This window comes from Taudactylus pleione, unplaced genomic scaffold, assembly GCF_031769625.1.
Source record: "Taudactylus pleione unplaced genomic scaffold, aTauple2 ptg001248l, whole genome shotgun sequence".
In the NCBI taxonomy this organism is placed as follows: domain Eukaryota; kingdom Metazoa; phylum Chordata; class Amphibia; order Anura; family Myobatrachidae; genus Taudactylus; species Taudactylus pleione.
In genome coordinates this window covers 332,399-348,430 of record NW_028285648.1, presented here as the reverse complement: position 1 = coordinate 348,430, position 16,032 = coordinate 332,399, and the positions used below count along the sequence as shown (strand labels likewise).

At 48.5% G+C, this 16,032-nt stretch overlaps 1 protein-coding gene across 2 annotated transcripts in view; it reads right to left on the bottom strand.

Annotated features, from left to right (window-relative positions):
- The window catches only part of PLEKHB1 (pleckstrin homology domain containing B1), an 86,930-nt gene that overhangs the window by 49,397 nt on the left and 21,501 nt on the right, over positions 1-16,032 (bottom strand). For both annotated transcript variants that reach the window (XM_088462457.1, XM_088462458.1), the window contains one exon: positions 7,065-7,116. In XM_088462457.1, coding sequence (XP_088318583.1) covers positions 7,065-7,116 — 52 coding nt within the window. The remainder of the gene's footprint in view (positions 1-7,064; positions 7,117-16,032) is intronic.

The following is a 16,032-nucleotide window of genomic DNA, read 5'->3' as shown; positions in this document are numbered from 1 at the left end:
CGTACATCACTGACTCAGGCCCTATGTGTGTACCATGGCTTACATCACTGACCAGGCACAAAGTGTGTACCATCACGTACATCACTGACTCAGGCCCTATGTGTGTACCATGGCGTACATCACTGACTCAGGCCCTATGTGTGTACCATGGCTTACATCACTGACTCAGGCACAATGTGTGTACCATGGCGTACATCACTGACTCAGGCACAATGTGTGTACCATGGCGTACATCACTGACTCAGGCACAATGTGTGTACCATGGCGCACATCACTGACTCAGGCACAATGTGTGTACCATGGCATACATCACTGACTCAGGCACAATGTGTGTACCATCACGTACATCACTGACTCAGGCCCTATGTGTGTACCATGGCTTACATCACTGACTCAGGCACAATGTGTGTACCATGGTGTACATCACTGACTCAGGCACAATGTGTGTACCATGGTGTACATCACTGACTCAGGCACAATGTGTGTACCATGGCGTACATCACTGACTTAGGCCCTATGTGTGTACCATGGCTTACATCACTGACTCAGGCACAATGTGTGTACCATGGCGAACATCACTGACTCAGGCACAATGTGTGTACCATGGCATACATCACTAACTCAGGCACAATGTGTGTACCATGGCGTACATCACTGACTCAAGCCCTATGTGTGTACCATGGCTTACATCACTGATCAGGCACAATGTGTGTACCATCACGTACATCACTGACTCAGGCCCTATGTGTGTACCATGGCTTACATCACTGACTCAGGCACAATGTGTGTACCATGGTGTACATCACTGACTCAGGCACAATGTGTGTACCATGGTGTACATCACTGACTCAGGCACAATGTGTGTACCATGGCGTACATCACTGACTCAGGCACAATGTGTGTACCATGGCGTACATCACTGACTCAGGCACAATGTGTGTACCATGGCGTACATCACTGACTCAGGCCCTATGTGTGTACCATGGCTTACATCACTGACTCAGGCACAATGTGTGTACCATGGCGTACATCACTGACTCAGGCCCTATGTGTGTACCATGGCTTACATCACTGACTCAGGCACAATGTGTGTACCATGGCGTACATCACTGACTCAGGCACAATGTGTGTACCATGGCGTACATCACTGACTCAGGCACAATGTGTGTACCATGGCGCACATCACTGACTCAGGCACAATGTGTGTACCATGGCATACATCACTAACTCAGGCACAATGTGTGTACCATGGCGTACATCACTGACTCAGGCCCTATGTGTGTACCATGGCTTACATCACTGACCAGGCACAATGTGTGTACCATGGCGTACATCACTGACTCAGGCACAATGTGTGTACCATGGCGTACATCACTGACTCAGGCCCTATGTGTGTACCATGGCGTACATCGCTGACTCAGGCACAATGTGTGTACCATGGTGTACATCACTGACTCAGGCCCTATGTGTGTACCATGGCGAACATCACTGACTCAGGCACAATGTGTGTACCATGGCGAACATCACTGACTCAGGCACAATGTGTGTACCATGGCGTACATCACTGACTCAGGCACAATGTGTGTACCATGGCGTACATCACTGACTCAGGCCCTATGTGTGTACCATGGCTTACATCACTGACTCAGGCACAATGTGTGTACCATGGCGTACATCACTGACTCAGGCACAATGTCTGTAGCATGGCGTACATCACTGACTCAGGCACAATGTGTGTACCATGGCTTACATCACTGACTCAGGCACAATGTTTGTACCATGGCGTACATCACTGACTCAGGCCCTATGTGTGTACCATGGCTTACATCACTGACTCAGGCACAATGTGTGTACCATGGCGTACATCACTGACTCAGGCACAATGTGTGTACCATGGCGTACATCACTGACTCAGGCCCTATGTGTGTACCATGGCGTACATCACTGACTCAGGCACAATGTGTGTACCATGGCGTACATCACTGACTCAGGCACAATGTGTGTACCATCACGTACATCACTGACTCAGGCCCTATGTGTGTACCATGGCTTACATCACTGACTCAGGCCCTATGTGTGTACCATGGTGTACATCACTGACTCAGGCACAATGTGTGTACCATGGCGTACATCACTGACTCAGGCCCTATGTGTGTACCATGGCTTACATCACTGACTCAGGCACAATGTGTGTACCATGGCGTACATCACTGACTCAGGCCCTATGTGTGTACCATGCCTTACATCACTGACTCAGGCACAATGTGTGTACCATGGCGTACATCACTGACTCAGGCACAATGTGTGTACCATGGCGTACATCACTGACTCAGGCACAATGTGTGTACCATGGCGCACATCACTGACTCAGGCACAATGTGTGTACCATGGCATACATCACTAACTCAGGCACAATGTGTGTACCATGGCGTACATCACTGACTCAAGCCCTATGTGTGTACCATGGCTTACATCACTGATCAGGCACAATGTGTGTACCATCACGTACATCACTGACTCAGGCCCTATGTGTGTACCATGGCTTACATCACTGACTCAGGCACAATGTGTGTACCATGGTGTACATCACTGACTCAGGCACAATGTGTGTACCATGGTGTACATCACTGACTCAGGCACAATGTGTGTACCATGGCGTACATCACTGACTCAGGCACAATGTGTGTACCATGGCGTACATCACTGACTCAGGCACAATGTGTGTACCATGGCGTACATCACTGACTCAGGCCCTATGTGTGTACCATGGCTTACATCACTGACTCAGGCACAATGTGTGTACCATGGCGTACATCACTGACTCAGGCCCTATGTGTGTACCATGGCTTACATCACTGACTCAGGCACAATGTGTGTACCATGGCGTACATCACTGACTCAGGCACAATGTGTGTACCATGGCGTACATCACTGACTCAGGCACAATGTGTGTACCATGGCGCACATCACTGACTCAGGCACAATGTGTGTACCATGGCATACATCACTAACTCAGGCACAATGTGTGTACCATGGCGTACATCACTGACTCAGGCCCTATGTGTGTACCATGGCTTACATCACTGACCAGGCACAATGTGTGTACCATGGCGTACATCACTGACTCAGGCACAATGTGTGTACCATGGCGTACATCACTGACTCAGGCCCTATGTGTGTACCATGGCGTACATCGCTGACTCAGGCACAATGTGTGTACCATGGTGTACATCACTGACTCAGGCCCTATGTGTGTACCATGGCGAACATCACTGACTCAGGCACAATGTGTGTACCATGGCGAACATCACTGACTCAGGCACAATGTGTGTACCATGGCGTACATCACTGACTCAGGCACAATGTGTGTACCATGGCGTACATCACTGACTCAGGCCCTATGTGTACCATGGCTTACATCACTGACTCAGGCACAATGTGTGTACCATGGCGTACATCACTGACTCAGGCACAATGTGTGTAGCAAGGCGTACATCACTGACTCAGGCCCTATGTGTGTACCATGGCTTACATCACTGACTCAGGCACAATGTGTGTACCATGGCGTACATCACTGACTCAGGCACAATGTGTGTACCATGGCGTACATCACTGACTCAGGCACAATGTGTGTACCATGGCGCACATCACTGACTCAGGCACAATGTGTGTACCATGGCATACATCACTAACTCAGGCACAATGTGTGTACCATGGCGTACATCACTGACTCAGGCCCTATGTGTGTACCATGGCTTACATCACTGACCAGGCACAATGTGTGTACCATCACGTACATCACTGACTCAGGCCCTATGTGTGTACCATGGCTTACATCACTGACTCAGGCACAATGTGTGTACCATGGTGTACATCACTGACTCAGGCACAATGTGTGTACCATGGCGTACATCACTAACTCAGGCACAATGTGTGTACCATGGCGTACATCACTGACTCAGGCACAATGTGTGTACCATGGCGTACATCACTGACTCAGGCACAATGTGTGTACCATGGCGTACATCACTGACTCAGGCACAATGTGTGTACCATGGCGAACATCACTGACTCAGGCACAATGTGTGTACCATGGCGTACATCACTGACTCAGGCACAATGTGTGTACCATGGCGTACATCACTGACTCAGGCCCTATGTGTGTACCATGGAGTACATCACTGACTCAGGCACAATGTGTGTACCATGGCGTACATCACTGACTCAGGCCCTATGTGTGTACCATGGCGTACATCACTGACTCAGGCACAATGTGTGTACCATGGCGTACATCACTGACTCAGACCCAATGTATGTACCATGGCGTACATCACTGAGTCAGGCCCTATGTGTGTACCATGGCGTACATCACTGACTCAGGCACAATGTGTGTACCATGGCGTACATCACTGACTCAGGCACAATGTGTGTACCATGGCGTACATCACTGACTCAGGCACAATGTGTGTACCATGGCGTACATCACTGACTCAGGCACAATGTGTGTACCATGGCGTACATCACTAACTCAGGCATAATGTGTGTACCATGGCGTACATCACTGACTCAGGCACAATGTGTGTACCATGGCGTACATCACTGACTCAGGCACAATGTGTGTACCATGGCGTACATCACTGACTCAGGCACAATGTGTGTACCATGGCGTACATCACTGACTCAGGCATAATGTGTGTACCATGGCGTACATCACTGACTCAGGCACAATGTGTGTACCATGGCGTACATCACTGACTCAGGCCCTATGTGTGTACCATGGCGTACATCACTGACTCAGGCACAATGTGTGTACCATGGCGTACATCACTGACTCAGGCCCTATGTGTGTACCATGGAGTACATCACTGACTCAGGCACAATGTGTGTACCATGGCGTACATCACTGACTCAGGCCCTATGTGTGTACCATGGCGTACATCACTGACTCAGGCACAATGTGTGTACCATGGCGTACATCACTGACTCAGGCCCTATGTGTGTACCATGGCGTACATCGCTGACTCAGGCACAATGTGTGTACCATGGTGTACATCACTGACTCAGGCCCTATGTGTGTACCATGGCGAACATCACTGACTCAGGCACAATGTGTGTACCATGGCGAACATCACTGACTCAGGCACAATGTGTGTACCATGGCGTACATCACTGACTCAGGCACAATGTGTGTACCATGGCGTACATCACTGACTCAGGCCCTATGTGTGTACCATGGCTTACATCACTGACTCAGGCACAATGTGTGTACCATGGCGTACATCACTGACTCAGGCACAATGTGTGTACCATGGCGTACATCACTGACTCAGGCACAATGTGTGTACCATGGCTTACATCACTGACCAGGCACAATGTGTGTACCATGGCGCACATCACTGACTCAGGCACAATGTGTGTACCATGGCATACATCACTAACTCAGGCCCTATGTGTGTACCATGGCTTACATCACTGACCAGGCACAATGTGTGTACCATCACGTACATCACTGACTCAGGCCCTATGTGTGTACCATGGCTTACATCACTGACTCAGGCACAATGTGTGTACCATGGCGTACATCACTGACTCAGACCCAATGTATGTACCATGGCGTACATCACTGAGTCAGGCCCTATGTGTGTACCATGGCATACATCACTGACTCAGGCACAATGTGTGTACCATGGCGTACATCACTGACTCAGGCACAATGTGTGTACCATGGCGTACATCACTGACTCAGGCACAATGTGTGTACCATGGCGTACATCACTAACTCAGGCATAATGTGTGTACCATGGCGTACATCACTGACTCAGGCACAATGTGTGTACCATGGCGTACATCACTGACTCAGGCACAATGTGTGTACCATGGCGTACATCACTGACTCAGGCACAATGTGTGTACCATGGCGTACATCACTGACTCAGGCCCTATGTGTGTACCATGGAGTACATCACTGACTCAGGCACAATGTGTGTACCATGGCGTACATCACTGACTCAGGCCCTATGTGTGTACCATGGCGTACATCACTGACTCAGGCACAATGTGTGTACCATGGCGTACATCACTGACTCAGGCCCTATGTGTGTACCATGGCGTACATCGCTGACTCAGGCACAATGTGTGTACCATGGTGTACATCACTGACTCAGGCCCTATGTGTGTACCATGGCGTACATCACTGACTCAGGCACAATGTGTGTACCATGGCGTACATCACTGACTCAGGCACAATGTGTGTACCATGGCGTACATCACTGACTCAGGCACAATGTGTGTACCATGGACTTAGGGCCTGATTCAGAGCCACTCGTAAGCGGCAGCTCGTTCGCTCCGAGCGATGTTTGCCCAACTGCGCATGTGTACGGATCGTTATACGCATGCGCGAACCAGTCAGTGCGGCCGAAATTCATGTGCTCGCAAAATAGCGAATGCCTGATAATTTGAGTGACAGAATGAGGCGTATGTGGGTGGTAACAGGGGAAGGGGCTTGAAAACGGGGAGTGGAGATCCGATCGCAGGCGTGCTTAAAGGTCAAAACGGGCGTTTTATGGGTGTGCATAATTAATACAGCAGCGTCATTGACCACGTCACTGGGTTATTTTATAGCCAGAACTGCTCGCAAAATTGTGGTAGCAAAAACCAACCCCAAGAATAGCGAGCAGTTCATACGCTGGTCGATGCACTCGATTAATCTAATAAATAGCGGACATGACGTAGGATGCGAGTGGCCAGGGGGCGTAGTTTCCCAAAAAACGACCGCAAGTTTTGTTCGCTCATTCAGACCAAGAGGCATGAACAGACCGCAAAGAGCGAACGGTTGATTGGAATAGACACCCCTATTTTCTGGACCAGCGAGCGCTAATTGCGTCCGGCTCTGAATCAGGCCCTTAGTTGGCCAATGGGAATCAGTTATTTCTGAAGCATGAAATCTTTATATCCCCCTATAGATAATGTGGACCCCCTGACCTGCGCCTCCGTCACCACACGAGCTGTACAACACTCACACATACACATGTATGGGAGTAGCCAGGGAATGAGACCGCACTTACTCTTCCGCCACAGCCACCCGCTCTTCACCAACGCCATCTCCTGAGGGTCACCCTGCAAGAAACACAGAGAGGACAGTGAGCTAGGAGTTATGTGCCACACACGGCCACATGGGGGGGCTAATGTCGCCATTATTTACATGTAAGGGTTATGTAATACTCACCAATGTGAGCACAGTGCCACCTCTCTTGTCCTTATGCTGGGTGTAATTCTCAGTATTTGTCTCTATCCTATATGTAGGGAGAGCTGCACAGTGCCACTTCTCTTGTCCTGTATGCTGGGTGTAATTCTCAGTATTTGTCTCTATTCTATATGTAGGGAGAGCTGCACAGTGCCACCTCTCTTGTCCTGTATGCTGGGTGTAATTCTCAGTATTTGTCTCTATCCTATATGTAAGGAGAGCTGCACAGTGCCACCTCTCTTGTCCTTATGCTGGGTGTAATTCTCAGTATTTGTCTCTATTCTATATGTAGGGAGAGCTGCACAGTGCCACCTCTCTTGTCCTTATGCTGGGTGTAATTCTCAGTATTTGTCTCTATTCTATATGTAGGGAGAGCTGCACAGTGCCACCTCTCTTTTCCTTATGCTGGGTGTAATTCTCAGTATTTGTCTCTATTCTATATGTAGGGAGAGCTGCACAGTGCCACCTCTCTTGTCCTGTATGCTGGGTGTAATTCTCAGTATTTGTCTCTATTCTATATGTAGGGAGAGCTGCACAGTGCCACCTCTCTTGTCCTTATGCTGGGTGTAATTCTCAGTATTTGTCTCTATTCTATATGTAGGGAGAGCTGCACAGTGCCACTTCTCTTGTCCTTATGCTGGGTGTAATTCTCAGTATTTGTCTCTATTCTATATGTAGGGAGAGCTGCACAGTGCCACCTCTCTTGTCCTGTATGCTGGGTGCAATTCTCAGTATTTGTCTCTATCCTATATGTAAGGAGAGCTGCACAGTGCCACCTCTCTTGTCCTTATGCTGGGTGTAATTCTCAGTATTTGTCTCTATTCTATATGTAGGGAGAGCTGCACAGTGCCACTTCTCTTGTCCTGTATGCTGGGTGTAATTCTCAGTATTTGTCTCTATTCTATATGTAGGGAGAGCTGCACAGTATCACCTCTCTTGTCCTGTATGCTGGGTGTAATTCTCAGTATATGTCTCTATTCTATATGTAGGGAGAGCTGCACAGTGCCACCTCTCTTGTCCTTATGCTGGGTGTAATTCTCTGTATTTGTCTCTATTCTATATGTAGGGAGAGCTGCACAGTGCCACCTCTCTTGTCCTTATGCTGGGTGTAATTCTCAGTATTTGTCTCTATTCTATATGTAGGGAGAGCTGCACAGTGCCACCTCTCTTGTCCTGTATGCTGGGTGTAATTCTCAGTATTTGTCTCTATCCTATATGTAGGGAGAGCTACACAGTGCCACCTCTCTTGTCCTTATGCTGGGTGTAATTCTCAGTATATGTCTCTATCCTATATGTAGGGAGAGCTGCACAGTGCCACCTCTCTTGTCCTTATGCTGGGTGTAATTCTCAGTATTTGTCTCTATCCTATATGTATGGAGAGCTGCACAGTGCCACCTCTCTTGTCCTTATGCTGGGTGTAATTCTCAGTATATGTCTCTATCCTATATGTAGGGAGAGCTGCACAGTGTCACCTCTCTTGTCCTTATGCTGGGTAAATTCTCAGTATATGTCTCTATCCTATATGTAGGGATAGCTGCACAGTGCCACCTCTCTTGTCCTGTATGCTGGGTGTAATTCTCAGTATATGTCTCTATCCTATATGTAGGGAGAGCTGCACAGTGCCACCTCTCTTGTCCTGTATGCTGGGTGTAATTCTCAGTATTTGTCTCTATTCTATATGTAAGGAGAGCTGCACAGTGCCACCTCTCTTGTCCTTATGCTGGGTGTAATTCTCAGTATTTGTCTCTATTCTATATGTAGGGAGAGCTGCACAGTGCCACCTCTCTTGTCCTGTATGCTGGGTGTAATTCTCAGTATATGTCTCTATCCTATATGTAGGGAGAGCTGCACAGTGCCACCTCTCTTGTCCTGTATGCTGGGTGTAATTCTCAATATTTGTCTCTATTCTATATGCAAGGAGAGCTGCACAGTGCCACCTCTCTTGTCCTGTATGCTGGGTGTAATTCTCAGTATATGTCTCTATCCTATATGTAGGGAGAGCTGCACAGTGTCACCTCTCTTGTCCTTATGCTGGGTGTAATTCTCAGTATTTGTCTCTATTCTATATGTAGGGAGAGCTGCACAGTGCCACCTCTCTTGTCCTGTATGCTGGGTGTAATTCTCAGTATTTGTCTCTATCCTATATGTAGGGAGAGCTGCACAGTGCCACCTCTCTTGTCCTTATGCTGGGTGTAATTCTCAGTATATGTCTCTATCCTATATGTAGGGAGAGCTGCACAGTGCCACCTCTCTTGTCCTTATGCTGGGTGTAATTCTCAGTATTTGTCTCTATCCTATATGTATGGAGAGCTGCACAGTGCCACCTCTCTTGTCCTTATGCTGGGTGTAATTCTCAGTATATGTTTCTATCCTATATGTAGGGAGAGCTGCACAGTGTCACCTCTCTTGTCCTTATGCTGGGTGTAATTCTCAGTATATGTCTCTATCCTATATGTAGGGATAGCTGCACAGTGCCACCTCTATTGTCCTGTATGCTGGGTGTAATTCTCATTATATGTCTCTATCCTATATGTAGGGAGAGCTGCACAGTGCCACCTCTCTTGTCCTTATGCTGGGTGTAATTCTCAGTATTTGTCTCTATTCTATATGTAAGGAGAGCTGCACAGTGCCACCTCTCGTCCTTATGCTGGGTGTAATTCTCAGTATTTGTCTCTATTCTATATGTAGGGAGAGCTGCACAGTGCCACCTCTCTTGTCCTGTATGCTGGGTATAATTATCAGTATATGTCTCTATCCTATATGTAGGGAGAGCTGCACAGTGCCACCTCTCTTGTCCTGTATGCTGGGTGTAATTCTCAGTATATGTCTCTATCCTATATGTAGGGAGAGCTGCACAGTGCCACCTCTCTTGTCCTGTATGCTGGGTGTAATTCTCAGTATTTGTCTCTATCAGGCAGATAGACATACTTTTATAAAGTTTTATCGTTTTGATACTTTTGCGGACTCTGCTTCAGAGTTTGGCCATGCAGTTTTGCAGGGTTCTCAGCGCTCAGGGCATGCTGGTTCTAGTAGTGCTAGTTGGAGTTCCCAGGGGTGACTCCCAGGTAAGCTGGCTCTCAGTTTGGATGCATTTATGTACTGTATGTGCCTTTATCATGAGGCCTTACATTTGCCAAAATACATATGTGCCTTTATTATGAGGCTTTAATTGGTATATATTACATTTGGGGTAAGAGTTTGGGCGTAGGGCCCCCGAGGCTACTCTGGCTGGGCCTCCTCAGGGCATCACCACTTAATACACATAGTGACTTTTCACATCACCTTATATGTTTGTTTTTTATTCATGTATTATTTCACATATATTTTAATCTCTTTCATCACTTATTAATTACTCGCACACATCTATACTTTACACTGCACTGTCACTCTTTTTACATTTATATGTGTGATGCCTTGGGGGGGTCCTGGGCTGGATGTTTTTTGGGGTGCTCTGTGCCCTGGACGTGAACCCGTTAGTGTTTAGGGACTGCTAGTGACAGAGACGAGGCCTAGTGACAGAGACGAGGCCGTGACGAGGCCTAGCAGCTTCCCATGTATTTGCAAATGCATGCAACCAATATTCTCTGAAATTCTATTACCATATAGTGTTCATATATTGTTGCTAGTATTATTCAGTGTGCTGAGGAACAATAGGGGGTTAAAACCCCCTCCCTTTTCTACTTGGTATGACCCCTTACTTTCATGCACCTGAAAAAAGTACTACCAGATTGATTGAGCAGCTGCCATTATTTTGCAAGTGGCCGCTCGACAGAGATGATTTAAGGAGACCCCACGAGCATCCGCCCATGAAAGACCTAATGAGCGCGTTGAATGCGCCGTAATGGAAACAGGTGGTTGCCTTGAAGCTGCTTTATAAGCCTGTCTGATAGTCAGACGAATTCATCTAGAAATGGTTTGTTTTAAAGCCGGACAACCTGGTCGCGCCAGATCAAACCGAACAAAAAGTGCATTCGACTTTCGGAGAGAAGCAGTTCTGTCGACATAAATCCGGAGCACTCTAACAACATCTAAGGATATAGAGGCTGGAGAGTCATCCTTGAACACTGGGACCACAAATGGTTGGTTTATATGAAAAGCAGATACAACTTTAGGAAGAAAAGACATCTGTGTACGCAACTCCGCTCTATTGTCATGGAAAATGAGATAAGGTGGACTACAGGATAGAGCACCGAGCTCAGACACGCGCCTCGCTGAGGCGAGCGCCAAAAGAGGAACAACCTTCCAGGTTAAATACTTTATCTCCACCCTCTGTAACGGCTCAAAGGTGTCAGACTGGAGAAAAGATAGGACCAAATCCAAGTCCCATAGTGCCGTTGGAGGCACAAAAGGAGGCTGAATTCTGACTACTCCCTGTAGGAACGTTTGGATATTCGGCAATAATGCCAATTTCCTCTGAAAGAAAATTGACAGCGCAAATAGCTGTACCTTTAAGGAGCCTAGATGAAGGCCTGCTGTTAAACCAGCCTGTAGAAAAAGAAGGAGACATGATACCTTAAATTCTGATGGAGGTGAACTGCGGCGTTCACACCAAGCTACGTACGTCTTCCATACCCTGTAGTAATATTTAGACGTAACCTCCTTCGAGCCCGAATCATGGTAGGAATCACGCTGGACGAGATACCCTTTTTTCTGAGGATGGCCCTTTCAATAGCCACGCCGTCGAACGAAGCCGCCTTAAGTCCTGATAAATAAACGGACCCTGAAGAAGGAGGTCTTCTTGTAGAGGAAGCGGCCATGGCTCGTCTATCAACAGACTCCGTATGTGGGAGTACCACGCTCGTCTGGGCCAATCTGGAGCTACTAGTAGCACCTTGACATTTCTCGCTTGATTCTTTGAAGCAATCGAGGAATGAGCGGAAATGGAGGGAACAGGTATACGTAGTGAAACGGCCACGCTGTTGCCAGTGCATCCACTGCGGCTGCCTGTGGGTCCGTCGTTCGGGAACAGTAAACTGGCAATTGGTGGTTCAACCTCGAAGCCATGAGGTCGGCCTGAGGTCGACCCCAACGCAGAGTCAGCTGGTGAAATACTTGTGGATTGAGCGACCATTCCCCCGGATGAATGTCCTGCCGACTGAGGTAGTCGGCCTCCCAATTTTCTACTCCAGGGATGAAAATCGCAGAAATCGCCACTGCAAATTCCTCTGCCCAACACAGAATTCGGCTTACTTCCCTCATAGCAGCCCGGCTTTTGGTGCCGCCCTGCCTGTTTATATATGCCACAGCCGTGGCATTGTCCGCCTGTACTCTGTTTGCCTGACCCTGCAACAGAGGATGCGCCAGCTGGAGCGCATAAAACATTGCCCATAATTCTAGGATGTTTATAGGCAGTCCTGCCTCCCGCTGAGTCCAGTGACCCTGAAAATGCCTTCCCAGAGTCAGTGCCCCCCACCCTCTCAGACTTGCGTCCGTGGTGAGGAGAATCCAATCCCAGACTGAAAACCGTCTCCCTGCCAACAGATGAGAGGGATTCATCCACCAAATAAGAGATGTTCGAGTTTTGGGGAACAGTAGAACTCGCTGGTGGAGAAAGAGGTGGGATCCTGACCACTGGGAGAAAAGGTCCAATTGAAATGGCCGGGCATGAAATCTCGCGTATTGAATCGCCCCTCGAAGGTCGCCACCATCTTCCCCAGAAGGCGAATACACAGATGTACAGCCACTCTGCGATGTCGCAGTATCATACGCACCTTTTGTTCTACCGTGTCCAAGATCATTCCCAGGAATAGCATGCATTGTGTTGGTATTAGAGAGGATTTTTGGAAATTGAGAATCCACCCATGTTGTAAGAGAAGACTCTGAGTTAATTGAATATCCAGTAACAAATGAGCTACTGACGGGTCCTTGATCAGGAGATCGTCCAAATATAACCCTCTGAAGCCGATGTAGGGCCATCATAACGGCCATGACCTTTGTGAACACTTTTGGTGCCGACGAAAGACCGAAAGGTAAGGCCTGAAATTGCAAATGAGAGTCTAGCACCGCAAACCGAAGAAATGTCTGATGAGGGGGCCAGATGGGGATGTGGAGATAGGCATCTTTTATGTCTAAGGACAAAAAGAAACTCGTCCTTCTCGAGTCCTGCTATAACAGACTGGAGGGACTCCATCTTGAACTTGAAGGCTCGAAGATAAGGGTTGAGATCCCTGAGGTTGAGAATTGGTCTCATTGATCCGTCTGACTTGGGCACCACAAACAAGCTGGAATGAAAACCCTGACCTCTCTGATTGGTCGGGACATTCACTACCACCTGAGACAATAGCAGTTTTTGTATTGCTTCCTGAATTACCACCCGCTTTTCTGATGCCAGTGGTAAACCGGTCGTGAAAAAACGAGAAGGCGGTTGGATTTTGAAGTCCAACTTCAGTTCCTGAGTAATGATGTCCCGGACCCAGGCATCCGGACAAGATTTGATCCACGCTTCTTTGAAGTTCAGAAGACGAGCTCCCACCCTGGGATGCCCCAAGTAAGAAGGGAGAGTGTCATGCAGAGGGCTTCGTTGCGGCCTTGTCCTGCTGGGACGAGGATGCAGAAGCTCTACCACGGCCTCTGGAACCTTGGGAGTAAGCCGGAGCTCCTCTGGAACGACCTCTAAACCTTCCTGGGGCACGAAAGGACCGAAAGGACGGTCCTGCAGCAGGTCTTCTAGGAGGAGCAGCGGATGGTAGATAAGTGGATTTACCACCTGTGGCCTGTGAGATCCACCTATCTAACTCCGTTCCGAATAGAACATCTCCTGTAAAAGGAAGAGCATCTACTGCTCTCTTAGATTCGGCATCTGCTTGCCATTGTCACAGCCAAAGAGCTCTTCTGGCCGAGATAACTAAAGCCGAGGATCGAGCAGAAAGACTACATATGTCCTTAGAATCTTCCCCAAGGAAGGAAGCTGATTCAGCAATCTGTTTTCGGCCAGCTGAATGAGATCCTCGGTTTGTACTCTGGTCTTAAGACCCTCCGAAAGCTGCATAGCCCAACCTTCTATAGCCTTGTTTCCCCAACAGCTAACTAGTGCTGGACGCAGGGATACCCCTGCAACTGTATATATAGATTTTAACGTGTTTTCCAGCTTCCTGTCAGAGGATTCTTTAAGGGAAACTGCCCCTGGTACCGGGAGTACTGTCTTTTTAGTAAGACAGGACACTGAGGGATCCACTGCTGGAGGAGTCTCAGATAATTTCCTGCTCCCTGTGGGAAAGGGGTAATAAGAAGTTTTAAATATCAAAGAAACTTTTATCTTATCTGGGTGCTTCCACGCTGAGGTTAGGATCTCATCCAATTCCTCCGACGCTAGAAAAGTGGCAGCCTGTCTCTGTCTTTTACTAAAGATAGGCGGTCTAGCAGCCACCTCGAAGTCCTCCACATGTAAAACTTGGCGTACTGCAGTAATTAATTCTTCGCCCTGAGTTGCAGGTTCCGACTCTTCAAGAATCTGAACGTCCTCTGGTTCTTGAACCTCTCCCTCCTCTGGCTCCTGCATCTCTTCCTCCTCCGAGTCATCCCACCTTAAGGGATTCTGCATCAGTCTCTTATTAGGGACATTAGAAGACAAGGTGGCAGAGGGGGCCTGGGACATCACCTTTGTGGCTAATGAACGAGCCCAGTCTGGTTCTGAGATGGAAGACGTCTGTCTGATCACCTCCCTGTCTCTGCGAGCTGCTTCCAGCTCTGCAGACAGATTAGACATAACTGCTGTTAATTATTCAGACCATATAGGCTGAATAGGTGAGACAGCAGTCTGAGGATGAGAAACACACTTGTCACACAGCAGGGAAGTATTAGACTGTCCCTGTGTGAATTTCTCTGCACAATTCTTGCAGGAGAATGATTTTTGTGCAGCCTTTCAATCCTTGGTTGACTTGACTAACAATTCACTGTCAGACACAGACACACACACACATGAAAGAACAGTGAGATCAATACAAAGACTGTAAAGAAATGAAAAGGGGCATAGAGGGAGATATGCTATGACCCTGGCAGCGCTAATTGAATAGTGCTGTATAAATGCTGTGAAACAGCTGTACTGGCCTGACTTCTGTGTCACAGAGCCGGGATGCAGACAGTCTCCGCGTGCAGCAGACAGCTAAAATGGCCACCAGCCTCCCTCTGGAAGCGCTGGGGCTGCTGGGAGGCAGGAGCAGAAGCATACCTTAGGCTCTGCCCCAACCCCCCCGCTATGGCGCGATTTTCATCGCTCTGCGGACCGCTTGTATTAGTATGCCCGCCTAATGTCCTGGCTCCCCTGCTATTCAGAGTGCCAGGACACACTAACCCGGAGGCTGCCTTATGCTGCCGGCGGCGGGCTCTGCTGTGGGAGACCACGACATGCGCCACATGCAGTGCGTCTTGGTTCCCCAGAGACTGAGGTCTTTGTAGCAGGAGACCCCAGCGCACACCGCAGCAGCTGCGGTGAGGTCTCCCCGGCAGCTCCAACGGAGCAGACAGGCAGGGGCAGTGAGCTGCCTGTCTGTGTCCTCAAAGCTTGTTCTTGCTTGAGTTTAGAGAGAGAGAGCCTTAAAGAGAATAGGTCCAGCTCACAGGGCACAAATTTAAGACTGACCTGTAGGGGGGTATAGAGGGGGAGGAGCTAGCTACCAAACACATTTTTAAAGGTGCCAGCTCTCAGTTAACCCACTTCTATACCCCATTGTACTGAGACTCCAGTGTCCCCAAGTGGAAGAAGGAGAAATGGGTGTGGCGGACACTTTCCAGGCGATTTTGACAGTGCTGCTACTGGCGCCGACATGGGACTCCGGAGGCACACCCTGCAC